Source organism: Protopterus annectens, chromosome 12.part0 (genome assembly GCF_019279795.1).
Source record: "Protopterus annectens isolate FY-2018-M chromosome 12.part0, PAN1.0, whole genome shotgun sequence".
In the NCBI taxonomy this organism is placed as follows: domain Eukaryota; kingdom Metazoa; phylum Chordata; order Ceratodontiformes; family Protopteridae; genus Protopterus; species Protopterus annectens.
The window spans coordinates 1,189,282,105-1,189,301,569 of record NC_056746.1 but is presented as its reverse complement, the minus strand read 5'-3'; the positions used below and the strand labels follow the sequence as shown (position 1 = coordinate 1,189,301,569).

Here is a 19,465-nt window from a genome sequence, read left to right as displayed (position 1 = left end):
CCTGACATCTGGGGCAAGAAAGACTGAAGAACATGGCGTCGGCTGTTTCTTATATACTCTGGCCTTCCTGACGTCAGAAGAGTAAGCGACAACGACCGACGCCGGACCAAGACTTTGGAATTCGGCCGACCGAGGGACCGCCTGACGGCTGAAAACCTATCTGTGATTACTGCAGCTGTATTAGCACTCGAACATCTACATTTATGGTAGGTACAAAACTGTACTTTTTCTACCCCTCAATGAATGTTCTGTAGAAATCAGAGAGGTGATAAGAAAATGTGGTTTCTCAAATCTCAGGGACCTTTCCAAGATCCATGCAGAGACTACTTCTTCAGAGGCAGAGGAAGTAGTAGAAGCCACTATAGAGGCAGAGGAGGCCTGCAAAATCAGGGTTTATGTGATTCTTTTTCAGAAAGACCGGATCAGTGCTCCTGAAGTGCTGTCCATCTGCCTGCCTCTGGAGGCATTCAGGGCAGAATTGTCCTTGCACCCAGATGCCTGGGCTACTATAACAAAAGATACTGGGTTCTAAAAATAATATCCAGAGATTACGTCATACCATTTTTTTAACCCCAGTCTACAAAAGAAAGAAGCTTCCTGATGTTCTACCAAGTCAGAGGAAGGCAGCCACCCAAGGAATTCAAAAGCTACTACACAAGAGAGTCAATCAGGAGGTCCCATCAGACCAAACAGGATTCAGAACTTACTCTCACTTTTTTTTTTAGTGCCCAAAAAGACAGGAGACCTCAGAACAATTTTGGATCCAAGCAAAATGAACCAGTACATGAAAAAGTAAAAGTTCCGAATGGTCATGGTCCAGTCCATTCCACCATTTCTTCGCAAGGATGATTGGGATATGTTCTATAGGTCTTCAGGATGTGTATTATCACATCAAAATAAACAGGCATTCCTGAAGATATTTACGCTTTTGGATAGAAACCAGTCATTACTAATTCAGAGCCCTGCCTTTTGTACTCACCACAGCCCTCAGGGTGTTCACCAAATGTATGGCAGTGGTGGCAGCTCACTTGAGGCTAAAAGGATTCCAAGTGTTTCCATACCTAGACATCTGGCTCCTCACCGCCCCCTCTAAGCATCTCCTTCAACAATCCAGGGACTATTTGCTCCAGATTTGTCACTCACTGGGAATAACAGTCAGTTACACCAAGTGAAATCTGACATCAGTACAGAGCCTGGAGTTTATTTGTGCATATCTGAACATGACAAGGCAGATTGCATCTTTACCAACTCATTGCATATTCACACTCGGATCTCAGGCTCATCAGATTCTGTTCCACCCGTCCCCTCTAGCCAGATTCATTCTTCAAGCATTGGGGTCTGTGGCAGCAGCAGTAGTCCTACTTTCTTTAACATGTTACTATATGCGTGTTCTTCAGTGGACTGTAGCTGTACAGTGGTCTAGTCTTTGATGAACCCTATCTTTTCCAGTCAAGCTTATACCAGTTTGCAAATGTCACATACAATGATGGATCCAGTCGGACATTTACCTAAGCTAACCCTTTGTTTTACCACCCCCAATGGCCACTATGACTATGGACACCTCACAACTGGGGTGAGGGGGCATTACTTGGGAAGGACAGTCCAAGGCATGTGGACCCTCCCCCAAAAGACCAATTTGCATATCAATGTCCTGGACAAGAGAGCAGTCCTATTGGTGTTGCAGACATTTCAAGATGCTCTTCCTCTAGGGACTATTGCAGTTCAGACTGACAAGGTCTGTAGTCTGGTACATCAAAAAACAAGATGGGACTTGGTCTTACCCTCTCTGCTGGGAGGCTGTGAGAGTGTGGTAATGGGCGATCTTCACCAACTTCTTTCTGGTTGTAATTCACATTCCAGGGAAAACCAGCATACTAGTGGACAAATTCAGCAGGTCTATTCTGATGCCTCACAAGTGGTCTCTTAATCGGCTGTGGGGGAAATTTTCCATCTTTGGGACCAACCTTGCTCTTTGCATCCCCTCACAAGTGAAGCAGGGATTTTGCCCTGATCCCCCCTTGGGGGGAGTCACTGAGAGATGCTGTAGCCCATATTTGGCCATTTGGTCTTCTTTACGCTTATTCCCCATTTCTCTTGATCCCCAAATTCCTGCAGAAAGCAATCTGGTTGAAGAGCTCAGGCATCCTCATTGCTCCTAATGGCCTCTAAAGGTGTGGTTCCCCTTCCTTTGATCCCATCTTCACTATCCTGCCTGGATACTGGTCCCAACTCCAGATCTCCTCTCACACTCCTCAGAGACCACGTGGTTTCTCCAGTTCCAATAATAGCCAGACAGCCAAGGCTTTCTTCTCCAGTACATGCCATTCTGTTATCCTTGCCAAAATACTGCACCAAGAAGATTTGGAAAGCAAGTGTAAAAGATTTTCCCTTTGGGCAGTAAGAGATAATGGTGACCGTTTTACTTCTCTGGTCTATACTGTTCTTGATTTCCAGGCTGCTTTTTTCGAAACACAAAAAGAAAAATGTAGCAAAGCTAGAATTTCCATTGTGTGATACCTCAGAGGCAACATGGGATATATGTAAATTACCCTTTAAGGATATCGGGTGTTTCAGCTAAATGGCAATTCTGAATGTCAGGGCGGCTGCGTGGTGCAGCGGTTAGCGTTGTTGCCTCACAGCAAGAGATTCTCTGGTTCGATCCTAGGCTGGGGTGCCTTCTGTGCAGAGTCTGCATGTCCTCCCTGTGGTCGCGTGGGTTTCCTCCGGGTGCTCCGATTTCCTCCCACATCCCAAAGACATGCTCTAGGTGGATTTGGGTACTCTAAATTGGCCCTAGGCATGAGTGAGTGCGTGTGTGTACCTTCCGTGGAAGGTTGGGCGCCAGGCTGGCAACTCGACACTGTAAAAACATTACCGCCAATCATGAGCGGACAGGTGATCTGCTGTGGCGACCCCTAACCGGGAAAAGCGAAAAGAAAAAGAAGACAATTCTGAATGTCCGTGACTTTTTTCTTTTACTTTTACTTTTAAGTCTTTTTAGGGACAATTTCATGCCAGTAAAGCCTTTACCACAGGTTCTCCGAGTTGAGGAACCTTGTCTGAGGGAGTCCATGTTGGTCTTTCACTATAACTGGATGTCGGGACTAGTTCCTGTTTCTTACAACAGTGGTTTCAGAACTCTTCATTAAACATTTTATTAATTCTATGTTTTCTTCCTAGAGGAGAATTCAGGGGAGATAATTGAGCCCTTCATATTCTGAATGTGTGCTCTCAGCTCAGGTTCTCTTAACTAAAGAGAGTACCTGAGTTCAGCATTATCTGTCACCATATTATTTAGTATGTCATTCTCTAATGACTTTATCACCATTTGTAATCAAAAGATAGCATGAAATATAGCCTATGGTGTAATGTTGTAAAAGCACAAATATTTATTCTGCGAGAGTGGTATGTTTCTGTATGTTTAGTGCAAGCTGGGGCAGTAAGTTATTTAATTAGAGCTTTAGCCACAGCCTAAGAAGTGCTTGCATCTACAGCTGGAGTTGCAGCTACCTGGGCATAGTGACTGACAAAATTTGTGGCTACTTTTTGAACAAAGGCCGTGGAAAATGCAAGTTGTCTGAACTAGTGAAACAAAACACACACACACACACACACACACACACACACACACACACACACACACACACACACACACACACACACGTCTAACTAATTTTCAAGCTGCACTGACCCTTGTTTCCACATAGCTGCCTGTGCGCGCATGCACAGACACACACACACATATATATATATATATATATATATATATATATATATATATGTGTGTGTGTGTGTGTGTGTGTGTGTATATATATATATATATATATATATATATATATATATATATATGTATATGACACACACGTGTAACTAATTATGTTAAGTTGTCCATCTCGCCTTCGTTCTTGCTGTTTGGGTTCGGAGCCGATCCTCGGCTCCGACTCGGCCATCTTCTGTAGCTCAAGAGCTGTTTACTGGCTCGAGGCTACCCCTTATCCCAGCATGCCCAGCATCAGCTACCCAGATCTCGTTTGCTGCTTCAGCTGCGAGGTTGCTTACTTACTGGCTCAGGCTTAGTATAGTTTTTTTCTATTAATATATTGTTGTTTATGCTTGGAAGTTTGTCAAGTATTTGTCTATTTTTTGTCTAGATAATATTCCTTTATCCCTTATCGCTTTCTTGTGTATTTTAGCTTTGTTGGCCATCGCTCCATAACTCGCAGGTCTTCTGTTCACTTGAACTCGTTTAAATTAGAGAGTCCCCCCCCCAGGATAGCCGTTTAAATTAGAGGCTTTCCTGTTCCTTAACTGTAAAAAAAAAAAAAAAAAGTCTGTCTGTTTTTGGTAGTATAGCTTTTTGTTATTGTTGTTGTTACTATAATGTCTAAAGATACCAAGGTATCTGGCTCTCAGCAGACATGCTTGGATGCGGCTGTGTCAGTTTGCGGAACCCTTTCGAGCGTCCTTCACCAATACTCCCTTTGATGGCTCCTTTCTCTTTGGGCCTTAGATGAAAGACACGTTGACCAGGTGTGAGCAGGAAGGCAAGACTCTCTCTGCTGTGGGAGTCTGTTTTTCCACTCCTTCCAGACCTTATCCCAAGGGTCAGAAGAGCAGAAAGATGTGGTTCCGAAAATCCCAGGGACCCTTGCCTGACACACGTGGTGATTTTTCCCCCAGGGGCAGAGGGGGAAACAACAATAACAGACGCTGCCCTCGTGGCAGAGGGGGACTGCAAAGCCAGGGTGACAGAGACACCTTCTCTCTGCCAAGCACTTCCAGCTTCCCTGAAGGGTTGCCCGACTGCTCACCTCTGGAGGCAGTCGGGGAAGACTTTTGCTGTACCCGAAAGCCTGGCAAAATATAACAAGAGATAGATAGGTACTATCCATCATATCCGGAGGTTACAAAATTCCCTTCCATCAATCCCCCATAGAATCAAAAACGCCCATCCCAGATGTCCCACCCAATCTAAGGGATCAAGCAGTCACAGAAGTTTCAAGACTGCTAGAAAAGAGCCATTCAAGAAGTCCCCGCAGATAAACTATGATCCGGAACTTACTCAAGGTTCTTTTTAGTACCAAAAAAGACAGCAGACTGGAGACCAATACTGGATCTCAGCAGATTGAACAAATCTGTACAAAAAGAAAAGTTCCGGATTGTGACACTGCAGTCCATTTTCCCTTTTCTGGGTCAGGACAATTGGATGTGCTCGATAGATCTACAGGACGCGTACTACCATATCAAGATGGACAGATGCTCCAGGAGATTTCTTCATTTTTGGGTAGGGGCCAGTCATTACCATTTCAGAGCTCTGCCCTTTGGTCTCACCTCAGCCCCCAGGGTGTTCACCAAGTGTGTGGCAGTAGTCACGGCTCACCTGACGCATCAAGGATTCCAGGTGTTTCCCTATCTAGATGACTGGATCTTGACTGCTACCACCAGGCATCAACTCCTAGAGGCATGGGATTATACAATCACATCATGCACTCAACTAGGCATTACAGCAAATTTCAAAAAATCTGCCTTGTTGCCCTGTCAGTCTATCACATACATAGGAGCAGGATTAAACACAAAAGAAATGTTTGCAAGATTACCACAGGAAAGAGTTTCCACTATTCGTCAACAAGTGTTAATTCTAATGCAGAGCAAAAGGGTTCAAGTCAGACATGTCGTCCAAGCTCTAGGCTCCATGGCAGCTGCTATTCTTCTTGTCCCATTAGTGCGTTTCCACATGAGAATCCTTCAGTGGCTTCTTTTCATGCAGTGGTCTTTCCAGGAACTACTCCTGTCTCACATGATTCTGATCACAGAAACATGCAAAAGGCACCTTTCTTGGTGGATGCTCTCCCCACTAGTAATTCAGGGCAGACCTTTCATACAACTCCCTCCGGTAGCCACAGTGACCACGGAGGCCTCCCTGATAAGGTGGCGGGGGGGGGGGCATTATCTAGGAGGACAGTCCAAGGCACTTGGCAACCTCACGAGTACCATCTGCATATCAATGTCCTAGAAATGAGAGTGGTTCTCCTAGCGTTGCAAGCCCTTCAAGACTCTCTTCCTTCCGGGACCATTGCAATCCAAACAGACAGTATGACAGCGGTGTGGTACATCAACAAACAGGGCGGGACCAGGCCTTACCCCTTGTGTCGAGATGTACTCCGACTGTGGCAATGGGCGATTTCCTCCCAATGTTTTCTGATAGCAACGCACATCCCTGGGAAATCCAACGTTATAGCGGACAGGCTCAGCAGAGCTATCCTCATGCCTCACGAGTGGTCTCTGAATCAGGAAGTTGCGGATCTTATCTTCCGCAAATGGGGACAGCCGTGCTGCGACCTGTTTGCCACTCCTCTCAACAACAAATGCAGCAGCTACTTCTCCCTACTTCCTCTTCCAGGTCATATACCCAGAGATGCTCTAGTCCACGATTGGCCTCAGGGACTCCTTTATGCTTTTCCCCCTTTTCCTCTAATTCCAAGACTCATGCAGAAAGCTAAATCATTGGATTGCAAAGTGATCCTCATTGCCCCATATTGGCCTCGACAGATATGGTTCCCGTTCCTACACCTCCACCTTCTGGATCAACCGTGGATTCTGGACCCAGTTCCAGATCTCCTGATTCACAAGTTAGGCGGGTTGCACCACTCCCTTCAAACTCTCCGGATCACAGCTTGGTTACTCCACTTCCAACCTTAGCCAGGCTTTCCAATATCTCACCAGCAGTCCGTGATATTATTGTTTCCTCACATAAGTCCACTACGAGGAAAACGTATGCTAGTAAATGGAAACGGTTTTCTTACTGGGCAGAATCTAGAAATTTGGATCCTTTCTCAGCCCCAGTCCATGAAATTCTTGAATTTCTAGCCCAGCTTTTTCAGTCTTGTGCAGCTTCCACTACCATTAGAGTACAACTAGCTGCCATTTCTAATTTTCATATCGGTATGTTTAATTCTAGCATAATGTCTCATAAGCTCTGCAAGGCCTTTATGAAAGGAACATCTCTTCTTGGACCCCCAGTTACAGATCCTCCCCCTCCTTGGGATCTCAGTTTAGTTTTAGTTTCCTTAATCTTGCCTCCCTTTGAACCGGCAGCATCATGCTGTTTAAAATTTCTTTCTTGGAAGACACTTACTTCAGCTAGACATGTCTCAGAAATTCAAGCACTGTGTGTTCATCCTCCTTACCTGGTGTTTCACAAGGACAGAGTTTCTCTGAGGACCAATCCATCCTTTATTCTTAAAGTCTGCTCAGAGAACAATTTAAATCCATCCATAGATCTCCCAGTATTCTTTCCTAATCACAGCAACAAGGTAGAGAATACAAGCTCCACCAATTGGAGGTACACAGATAATTGTGTTTTACCTCCATAGAACTAAGGAATTAAGAAAGTCAGACCAGTTATTTCTTTCTTACGCTTTCAACAAACAAGGCCTTCCAGTTTCTAAAGTGACCTTATCCAGATGGTTATCTGATACTATTGCCTTTATTTATCAGTTACGAAGCAAAGAGCTACCAGCTAAACCAAAAGGTCATTCCACTAGAGCATTAGCCACCTTTGTAGCTTTTCAGTCTAGGTTGCCCATAGATTCAATCTGTGCAGCTGCCACTTGGGCAAACCCTCACACTTTTATCTCTCATTACAAGGTAGATATGGTCTTCCGGAGTAGAGCTTCCTTTAGTTCTACTGTTCTGAAGAGTTTGTTCCAATGAGCCAGCCGGGATTTTAGATGCTAGAGACACTGTCCCAAACAGCAAGAACAAAGGCGAGATGGACAACTTAACATAAAGAAGTTATGTACCTACCATAACGTTCCATGTTAGTTGTCTTCATCTCACTTTCCTTCTTGCATCCCTCCCTCCTTCCCCCTTCCTAGAGGATTGTGAGGAGTTCCCTTTTTGTTTTCACTGGCTGAGCATCTTTTATTACTTCATATGCCAGGTAATTTATAACTCTTTCCTTGTTTAGGTGTATTGGACAGCCGGTTTTCAGGAACTGGTTACTTTACTTATGTCTAGTGTGCGCTATCACAAACGAGATCTGGGTAGTTGACGCTGGGCATGCTGGGATAAGGGGTAGCCTCAAGCCAGTAAACAGCTCTCGAGCTATAGAAGATGGCTGAGTCGGAGCCGAGGATCGGCTTCGAACCCAAACAGCAAGAAGGAAGGCGAGATCAAGACAACTAACACTGAGCATTATGGTAGGTACATAACTTCTTTTTCAAGCTGCAGTGACCCTTGTTTCCACATAGCCACCTGTGCATACACACACACACGCATATATATATCTATATATATATCTATATACATCTATATCTATCTATATCTATATATATATATATATATCTATATATATGTAATATAATGTATATATATATATATATATATATATATATATATATATATATATATATATATATATGTATATATATATATATATATAGATATAGATATATACACACACACACACACACACACACACACACACACACGCAAACTTCCAATGGCAAATATTTTCACCTGGGTGAATATTGCTATAGTTCTTTTTACACTGTGCTACTTTAAAACACTGTATTGCTTTATGATTATTTACCTTGGTGATAGAAATAAGTGAAAGTGGAGACAAGCTAATTTAAATGTGTTATTAATAAAAGATGACACTTCTTTCTGATGTCTCATATTTATAACAATAGACATATTTTGTCTGCTTGCAGCAGAATCCAGCAGTGGCTTACTTGATCAGGTTCATATTTTACTAGAGGAAAAACCTGTTTAAAAGAACAGTACAATGCAAAAGTCTGCAAGTTTCTCATTTTTCATTTTTTATTGGATTTAATCATGGCAGGAGCTGAAGTAGAACCCCTTGTCACATCACAGAGTTCAGAACCGCTCCAAAGCTGTGAGGCAGGAAGTTCTACTGGGCCTGAGAGTGGAGCCACATCAACAGCTGACAGCCAGGAAGAGGCTAGTGTGAGTCAGTCCAATTTGGAAAACAAAACCCCTTCATCTAGTAGTGGACCAGAGGAGGCTAGCATCTTACTAAGGAAGAGGGGCCGTCCGTCCAGGAGGTTTCTTGGGAAGAAGTTCAAGAAGTACATGGCTACTCTTGTACATGGTAATTCGATGCGCAGGTAAATTCATATTTAATTCCATAGCTTCAGTAAAACTGCATATCACAATAAGTAGCAGAAGGTGATGCCTTGAAAACCAGAACCTACACAAATATTAGCACATGAAATGTGGTAATTCAGACTGGGTTATTTGAGCTATTTTCAGTCTGCTTTTTATATTATCTTCCAAACCACTGTCCACTGAACATAGCTCAAAAACTAACGAATATTTTGTAAAATTGTTACTTGAGTATTAAGTAATTAATTTATTTAAAAAATGTCAAACTGCTAAACGAAAACAACAAACAAACTGAATCCAATAAATGCCAATGCACCACGTCTCTTCAGCTACAAACCACAAACTTGAATGGTAAAAAATAGATACTTTTAATGACAAAACGAACAATGTTAGCGCTTTCATTTAAATCTCTGTTAAACTTCCTCAGACATTTAAAATGTGTTGCATCCTTTCCTTTTATATCATCACTTTGTTTCCCATTGGACTCTCATTAACATAAATTAGCATATACATAAGTACTACCATTTGAGTCTGTCTAAATACATATTATCAGCCCAATATGTGGATTTGCTCACAAAAAACTTGAAATACTGCAGCAATGTACATTTTAAAAAATACTGAATTGGCATTTAAAACTAATAGGTCCATAGGTAGGTACTAGGCTATCTGCCCGAAGGTATTTATAAGCCTAGCCAGAATGTGTTGGCTTTCGCCGCCCCCTTAGATTACTTCCTTGTGCCTCTGTCCAGCAGAGCCACTGAAGTGATCCCTGAGGTAAACTTTCTGTTTCCCATCCACTCGTCAAGATTTCTTTTAAAGAGTGTTAGCGAGGAGCTCTGCCTGATGTAGATTGGGATCTTGTTCCAAAGCATGGGAAGTCTCTGGGACAGGAATCTATCCCTCCAGCATGTCCTATTTATTGTTGTGGTGAGGTTTAGATCCCTGGAGCGTGTGGCTCATGGCGGTAAGGTTTTCTTTAGGTGGAGCATGTCCATCAATTCTGGGTTGGACATGGCCTTGTATGTCAGACAGAGATCACCTCTGAGTAGGTGGTATGCAACCGGGTACAGCTGTAATTTCTTCAGTCAAGCTGCATAGGCATCTGTTTGACGCCAGTGATCCTGTTGGTGAGGTACTTCTGTGGTCTTTCCAGCTGTTGCAGGTGTCTTGTAAGGTACATCCCAAATGGGGCATTGTATTCTATGATGGGTCTGATTAGTGATGAGTAGAGGGGTACAGTGACCTCTTTTGATCTGGATGCAAACCCTTTTGTGATTAAGTAGGCCACGTAGAAGGATTTTCTAACCACTATGGCAATGTGATTATCAAAGTTGAGATTACTATCTACTTGGGTCCCCAGATCCCTTATTACGTCTTCTGTATTTAGGGGACTAATACCTATGTGTTAGTTTGTGGGTACTTTGTTTTTTCCAAAGGGAATGACTATGCACTTTTTGCATTTAGCTTGAGGCCATGATTTTGACACCAGGTATCCGTCTCAGTGAGACCCTTTTGGAGGATGTCTGTGTCAGCCAGAGAGTCAATTATAGCCCCTAGTTTGCAGTCGTCTGCGAACTTGGTCAGCCATATTCCTCCTGTGCCTGCCTGTACCTATGAGAAGTATATGCCGAACAGGAGGGGTCCTAGGACTGAGCCCTGGGGAACTCCACTTGTAACCGATTTAGAGTCGGACCTAGCTCCTGCAACTCTCACCATGTGGGTTCTGTCCATGAGCCAGTTGGCAACCCATCTTGTGACGTAGGGGTTTGTGTTCAGGCTGGTGAGCTTGTCTATAATACCAGAATGGGGAATGGTGTTGAAGGCCTTTGCAAGGTCTCGGTAGGCTGTGTGTACCACCTTTGCCTCATCTATAGCCTTGGTAACTGTCTCATAGAAGTCCACCAGGTTCAGGAGGCATGATCTGCCCTTAACAAAGCCAAACTGGGTAGGGTCCAGTGTTTGGAGGTTCCCAATGTCTCTATTAATGAGTAAGCTAGTCAGGCTTATAGGGTGATAGTTTCCGGGGTCTGTTGTGGCTCCACCTTTGTGGACCGGAATAACCGCTGCTGTGCGCCACTCTATGGGTACGTAGCCTGTGGAGAGGCTGAGTTTGAACAGTGTGTTTAGGTGAGGGGTTAGTTCGTCTTTGAGCTCATGTAGGACGCACCCTGGGACACCGTCCGGTCCCATTGAAGGTGTGTTTTTGGCTTTGGAGAGGGCTGTTTTAACTTGTGTCTGTGATTTCAGGGACTCTACATTCTTCTGGTATGGTTATGGGCTCTCTTGGGGGTGAGAGGGGGGTGAAGTTTGCACTGAACCTATCTGCCAGGATGTTGGCGATATCGGTCGGTTTAGTGTATTCTGTGCCATTCTTCACTAACTCCCAGCAGATCTGAGCATTGCCACTTAGATTCTTGACATAGCTAAAGAATGCCTTGTGATTATCTTTGGAGTCCTTGGCAATTTTTCTTTCAAAGCTCACCTTGGATGATTTTATAAGGGATCATAGTTTTGTGCTGATACTGATCAGGGATGTCTTCCCTTCTTGGGATTTTACTCTTTTCTGTACTAGTTTCCTCCTCCTATTGTATAGCTTGTTTATGGCAGGAGTCCACCAGACTGTTTTCCTTTTCTTGGAGGAGTGAGTCTTGGATGTTCATCGTATTTCACTGTTGCAGTCATTACTCTTGGGGTTATCCTGCTGGCAGGCTACCCTCAGTCGGCCAGAATTCCAAAGTCTAGGTCCGGCGTCGGCTGCTGTCGCCTCTTCCCTGACGTCAGTGTGCCAGGGGTATAAAAGATGCAGCCGACGCCATTTTCTCCAGTCTTTCTTGTCGCGTGGTGCCCGAAGCAAAAGCAGTTCGCAAGTGCCGGTCGGCCGACTCTTGAGATTTTCAAATCCGAATTTCAGAACCGATGTCTTCACTAAAGCTAAGTACCCCGTTGGGGAAACTTTTTTCTTGCTCCAGACCGATATCAGAAAAAGTTAACAATTGTATTTCTTGTGGGAAGCAAATACCTCATAAGGATTTTCACTCTTACTGTATTCCTTACCTAGGCCCTGATCACAACGTTGCTAGCTGTCGGTTTTGTGCTAGATTTAACCAACGCACTATTAAGCGTCGGTTCAATTTTGCATTTAATTACTTTGGCCGAAGATTTAATTATATTATGCCGTCAGAACAGCCAACAACCGGAGTTTACAAAAAACGCAAGGACAAGGAAAAGGATAGGCATCCGAGGTCCAAAACCGATGACGAGGCCTCTGCTAGGCCAGTCACCGGTTTGCCGGTTCTCAGTGAGGCACTTTCGCAGTCCCTGGTGCCAGCTACCTCAGAGCCACAGGCCGCTTCCGACTCCCACGTGGAGCCGACTGGGCCTCTGGATACTCAAGGTATTGGACACTCGGAAATCATTCCCTCAGATGGATCCGGAGCCGCTGAGCAGGCATCGGCTTCTGAGGGTGTCTTCAGACCTACACAACTATATATTAAGCCATCTTCAGCTTCAAAGACAAAGACTAAAGCAGCTCTAAAGACAAAGAAACAAGTACAGCATTCTCCTACTCAGACTTCCATGCCTAAAAAACAGATGCTCAAAATGGCCGAAGACCTAATTACTTTGATCAGGGGCTCCCATCCCCCTCCTGATAAGAGGCCTAGGTAAGAGATATGATTCTTATCAGGTTTCTGTTTCCTCTGATTCCTCTTCTGAACAGGATTATTCCATGCTTTCCTATGAGGATTCTGATGCTGAAGAATCCATTCCTTCAGCCTCCCCTCCTGAGGATTATTCTTTTGGGGAAACCCTGCATACCATGAGGGAGCATTTCCACTGGGAGAGCCAAGAATATTCTGAATCTAAGAAAAGGCTCAGAGACTTTCTGCTACTTCCTCAGCACAGACCCCTTGTATTTCTGCCTGTTTTAGACATTGTAGATAATGTATTTTCAGAGTCCGGCCTGTCCACTGACTCTTTACCCCCTGCACCTGCTAAGCCAGACAGATACTACAGGGTTCCGGATTCTCATAAATCCCTATATAAAAACCCCGCTGCTGACCCAGAAACTATATCTCAGGGTCCCAACGGGGTGAAAGCTTCCACTGCAAAAAACCCTGTCCCCTCTGATAGGGATTCTAGGGCTCTAGACAGTTGGGGGGAAAAAAGTTTACACTTCTGTTACCTTGGCTGTAAGGGCTTTAAATTGTCAGTTTCATATGCTTAAATATCAGCAATATTTAATGTCACTGCTTAAACAGAAATTGTTGACAAATACTGAATGTTCAGAGAACAAGGAATTGCAGGATTTATTGCATGCAGCTGAACAAGTGGGAAAGCATACTTTGCAGTGTGGTTATGATTCACTGGAGGCCTCTTGCAGGGCCGCTGTTACAGGTTCTGTCATTAGTAGGCATGCTTGGTTAAAGGAACAGAATCTGCCTGATCATGTTAAAGCAAAATTATTAGATGTACCATTACAGCATAATACTTTGTTTGGTACTAAAGCAGAAGAGGTGTTGAAAAAAATGGAGAATAAAGCAAAATCCATGCAGACAGTCAAGGATTTCTTACAAGTACAGCCACCCAAGTTTAGCAGGAACTGGCCTTCTAAAAATTGGTCCTTTCCAGTGTCAGACAGACCACAAAGAGGCAGATACAGGCGTCCCAGAGGCAGATCTCAGCCCCAAGGCTCATACAGGCCTAAACAATGGGGTGCTCCTACCTCCAAAAGCGGAGAAGACAAATCACAACCTTACAGGAAACAGTCTCAATGCCTTTCCTCTGCCAGATCCAAGCACTTTTCTTTTGGCAGCCCCCTTAGGGGGAAACTAGCACTTTTTTCATCAAATTGGCAAATGGTTACCCAAGACAAATGGGTCTTGAACATAGTGTCCCAAGGCTACAGGTTCCATTTTCACACCCTACCAAGGTCAAAAGGTATGCCAGACCTGCCACACAATCAATGGGCAGAGGCACAAAAACAAATTACAGCCCTCATGGACATGAGGGCCATTCAGCAAGTACCACAACAAGTGCAGGGGCAAGGATTTTACTCCAGACTTTTCCTAGTGCCCAGAAAGGACAAAGCCTGGAGACCAGTACTAGACCTGTCAATCCTAAATACTTTCCTGGATGTTCCAAAATTCAAAATGTTAACACTGCAGCAACTTCTGCCCATGCTGGGTAAGAAGGTTTGGCTAGTTACTTTGGACCTCAAGGAGGCATGCCTGCATGTCCCAATCAGACAATCTTGCAGAAGATACCTCAGATTCATAGCAGGCTTAATGCATTACCAGTTCTCTGCACTGCCCTTTGGCTTATCTACTGCGCCCAGGGTCTTCACAAAATGCCTGGTACCAGTAATTGCATTTTGCAAACAAAAAGGAATTCAAATATATCCCTACTTGGACGACTGCCTTATTCAAGTAGAGAGCAAGGACATTCTTCTAAAGCATCTGGTGTTTGTAAAAAGATTGCTAATTTGCCAAGGGTACACAGTAAACGAAAATAAATCAAAACTAGTGCCCTCTCAAGAGAAAATATTCCTGGGTGCAAGCTTAAATACAACTGCCCAGATGGCTTATCTCATGCCAGACAAGCAAAGGCAACTGACTCATTACTTTCAAATGATGGCAACAAAAATCCAGCTCCCTGCAAGAAAAATTCTACAGGCCCTGGGCTTCATGGCATCCTGCATTCTACTAATTCCATATGCAAAACTGCATATGAGGAAACTACAATTATATCTAAAAAGTGTTTGGACTCAGCATTGTCACAGCCTGGAGACAATCATAACTTTAATTCCCTGCCTACAACAGGAGTTTCGATGGTGGTCCCAGGCCTGTCACTACAACAAGGGACAGCCTTTCACCTTACCCACAGCCAGGCAGACAATAACAACGGATGCATCGGATTATGCCTGGGGGGCACATATGGCAGGAAAATGTATTCAGGGCACGTGGCCCAAGGAACAAATGCATCTTCACATCAATCAAAAAGAGATGCTAGTTGTACAGAATGCCCTGACAGCTTTCAAGGACCTAATACATCCAGGGCAACTATTAATAAAGATGGACAATACCACAGTTATGTGGTACATAAACAAGCAAGGGGGCACACATTCCTACCCCCTGTACAGACAAGCTATGACTTTGTGGAACACAGCACTGACCTATCAAGTACATCTGCAGGCACAATTCCTGCCAGGATCAAAAAATACACTGGCAGACGAATTAAGCAGTTATCTCATGGATCCTCACGAATGGAAGCTAAATCCACAAGTGTTCAGCATAACAAGGAAATGGGGACGCCCAGACATAGATCTATTTGCCTCCCCTCACAATTACCAAATACAGAAATTGTGCACAAGAACTTATCACTCTCAAGCATGGAAAGTGGATGCTCTATCATTTAGCTGGAAAGGCCTGACAGTCTATGCCTTCCCTCCGATGCCTCTTCTCACCAAGGTGCTACTAAAAGTCAGACAAGAAAGGCTAAAAATGACCCTGATTGCACCAGACTGGCCACGCCAGCACTGGTACCCAGTCCTAAAGAATTTGTCTCAAGGCCCAGCTTGGCTTCTACCTCAAATTCCTCATCTTCTGACACAACAAAACAACTGGCCCGCCCCTGGCAAAATGGCACAGCGAAAAGGCCTACAAAAACCTTTCGTAAGCTTAGGGTCATTTTGGGGCCAGAAGGCCAGACCAGGAAATTTTCTGGAAAATGGGGTTCTTCTTGGAACCAAACACAAAACTGAAACAGGGGCCAAATATTCCCCGTTTTCATACCAAAATTATCCCGGCAAACCCCAAAATTAATTTTCCCCAAAATTCACATTAAAACAGGCCACCAATTTCTCATTATTAAAAAGGCTCAAGCCAAAAATTAACCCCCCAAGGAAATCCCCAAAGCTGCCAAAAAAAATGGGGGGAAAAACTCACCCTCCCCTTGGGGCCATTCAAAGCTGAAAAAGACGGAAAAAGGTTTTCTCCAAACTCTTTCAAAAGGCAAGCCGGACCACTTTGGGAAACCTTTATATTTAACCAAAATTTTTGAACAAACCCCAAATTTTGCTAAAGGGGTTTCCATGTGGCCAACCAAACTTTATTTGCCAAATCCAAAACCCAAAAAAAGAGAGAATTCTCATTCTTTTGGCTCAAGCATTAATTCTCTTTACCCGCTTTCAGGATTACAGGGCTTCTGCGGCACCAAAAAAGGGTTCTAAAACAGAAATTTTTAAATATACCCTCTTGGCTGTCTAATTCAAGCCAGCCAAGGGCATTTTCCCCCATTCCCGTGAAAACTTCAACAGCCTTTAGGGAACCCAAAAAAGAAATTTAAAAACTCTCGGATTCAGTGCAACCTTTAAAAGCCCATCCCTTTTCTACCAAAAAAAAAGGGGAACTTTTACTCATTTTTAAAGTTGCCCAAAGCGTTTACTCCAAAAAAACCAAGGGTTTGGGCTTCAAAAAATCCCGCAACCTAAACCAAGAAATTAAGGTTTTTATTACCAAAAGTGTTTGATTAACATTGCCCCGTGAAACAAATCTCCTTTCCCTGTGGAACATTTTTCAGTTTAAAAACCAAGGGGATTACTTAGAGGAAATTTTTTAAAAGGGGCAATTTAATTTTTTTGGCCCCAGGGGATGACATTGGGGGAAAAACTAAAAAAATGCCATCTTATAACCAATGACTCAAAAGGGGCCCCCAACCCAAAGGGCCCAAATTTAAACGGCCACTGAAAGCAACCCCAGGTAAAGTGGAAATAAACACGAAACCACATTTTTTGACACACTTACTTTCTTTAACAAATTTATTTTGATTTTGAACATTCCTTTTTTTAAGGTTTTTTTCAAAAAAGGAAAAATGGGAAACCATGAATTTTAAAAATTAAAATTTTTTAAAAAGGAACGCATAATTTTTTTGGGTCCTCTTTTTTAAATTTAAAAATTGAAGGTTTCAGTAAATGGGCCCTTTTTTGAAAAATTTTTCAAAATTTTCATCTCTTTAAAAGTCAAAATTTTTTTAAAAAACCCAAGGAATTTTTAATCCCAATTTGGGGGAAAAAATTTTTAAAACTTTTGTTTTCCTTTTGTTTTGGCCCCCCATTTCTTTTGGAAAAATTTTTTTTAAAACCCCCTTTTAAAAGGGAAAAAAGTGTAAAACCCTTAACTATTTTTTCTTTGACCAAAGCTAGTCTGAATTGAAAAAAAAGATTTTGTTAAAGGAAAACTTAAACCCGTAAAATTTCAATTTGTTTGATGAAAACCCTTTTTTTAAAAATTCCCCTTTTCCAAAAACCCAAAAATTTACCTTATTAAGGCTTTTTAAAACCTTTAATTTTTTGACCGGCCCAAAAAGTTAATTTCCTTTTAAAAAAAGGTTTTTACCATTAATTTAAAAACCCTTTTGTTCTGGTTTATCAAAAAATTCATCCGGAAAATGTTTAAAATTTATCTTTTATCAAAAATTTTTTAAAAACCCAATTTTAATTTCCTGTCAACACCCTTTCTTTTTTAAAATTTTTTAAATTAAAAAGGGAAATTCCATTCCTAAAAGGCCCGATTAAATGGGAAAATTCAAAAAATTCAAACCCAAAAGAAAAAAACCCGGATTTTAACTAAAGGCCTTTTTCAAAATGCCTTTTTTCAATAAATTTTTTCCCACTTTTCACTTTTTTTAAGTAGGGAATTTCCCAATTTTAAAAAACCCAAAATTTTGAGGTCTAACTTTTTTGGCAAACCCAAAAAACCCCCAATTTTTTTTTTGGAGGTTTTAACCCCTTTTTATTAAATTTTACCAATTTGTTATTTAATAAAAAGGTAATTTTCCTTTTTAAAAAATTTGGGTGATAAATTTTGAGAGGAAAACAAAACTTTTTTAAACCATTTTCTGGGAAAAAGTTTAAATTTTTTTGGGGAAAAAATTTTTGGGGATTTCATAAAATTTTTTCCTTTTGGTGAATCTTTAAAAAAAAAGGGGGGCCCCCTTTTTTCCCCAAAAAACCGAAGAACCCCAAGGGGCCCAAAAAAAAGGGGGAGGACCCAGATTTAAAAATTTCCCCTTTTAAACCCCCTTAGGAAAAAAAATTTTTTTTGGTTAAAAAACTTTCAAAGTTTTTAAAAAGAATTTTTTAAAAATTTAAAATAAATTCCAATTAAAAAGGGTTTTTTTTTATTTCCCAAAAATTTTGAAAAAAATTTAATTTTTAAAAATTTTTTTTAATTTAGTTTAAATGGCTAAAATTTTTAAAAAATGCAGTTTTTAAAATTTTTTTTTTAAAAAATTTTTTTTAAAAATTTGAAAAAATTTTTAAATTTTTTTCTCAAATTTTTTTTTTAGTAAAAATTTTTTTTTTTTAAATTTTTTTTAAAAATTTTTTTAAAAAAATTTTTTTAAAAAACCTTTGCCATTTTCTTTTTTATTTAAAAGGGTTTGTTTTTCCCCAAAGCTTCAATTTTTTTCCCTTTTTTTTAAAGCCTTCACTAAAATTTTTTATGAAAAATGTACTTAAAATTTTTTTTTTTCTTTTTTAAAATTTTTAAAATTTTTTTCGGGAAGGGGGGCCCCTTTTCTGGAAAAACCCAAAAGTGCACAAATTTTAAAAATAAAAAAAAAAAAAGACCCCTAAAAAATTTTTTGCCCCAAGGAAAAAAAAATTTAAAAAAAAACCTTTACCAGGGGGGTCAAAATTTTCTTTTAATTCAAAAAAAAAATTAAAATCAAATTTTTGGGGGCCAAAAAATTTTTTCCTTTTTCCCAAAACCCAAAAGGGGGGAAAGGAAAAAAAAGTGCCCAGAAAAAAACTGATTCTTCAATCTCTGAAATTCCTGATTCATTCAAGAGTTACTTTGCGGGAAAGTTTAAAATCTGAAAAAAATGGTTTGACTTTTAAAACATCGGTAACAGAAAATGAGAAATTTAAAGCAGTAATGCTTAGAATAAATTTTGTAAAATAAGTCTTTACCCAAATCCCGGGGGAAGTAAATTCTTTAGAAAAGAAAGGTTAAAATTTACCTTTTGAAAAAATCTTTACAAGAAAAGGTTTTTTTGAATTTTTAAAGCTCTAATGGTAAATGTTTTGGGACCCAAGTCAGATAAATATACCCCTAGTTTTGGGGGGGAAATTTAAACTGTGGTTTCCAGACAGAACGGAAGGTATATTTTAAAATTTGGCCAAAAGGATTATTGCAGAAAAACTGCAGGTTTTTGGGTGGGTTTGACCAAAAATTTTTTTTCAAGCTAGGCATGGTGAGAACATGAAACCTGTTTTTTGACAATTGCCGTGGAAAAATTTTTATCTCCCTAAAAGCAATGGTGGAAAGGGTTTTTT

General features: G+C 41.4%; 1 protein-coding gene across 6 annotated transcripts in view; it reads left to right on the top strand.

Annotated features, from left to right (window-relative positions):
• Positions 1-19,465, top strand: part of ZNF335 (zinc finger protein 335) — a 1,318,033-nt gene that overhangs the window by 393,400 nt on the left and 905,168 nt on the right. For all 6 annotated transcript variants that reach the window (XM_044090241.1, XM_044090238.1, XM_044090239.1 and 3 more), the window contains one exon: positions 8,846-9,131. In XM_044090241.1, the coding sequence (XP_043946176.1) occupies positions 8,846-9,131 (286 nt within the window). The remainder of the gene's footprint in view (positions 1-8,845; positions 9,132-19,465) is intronic.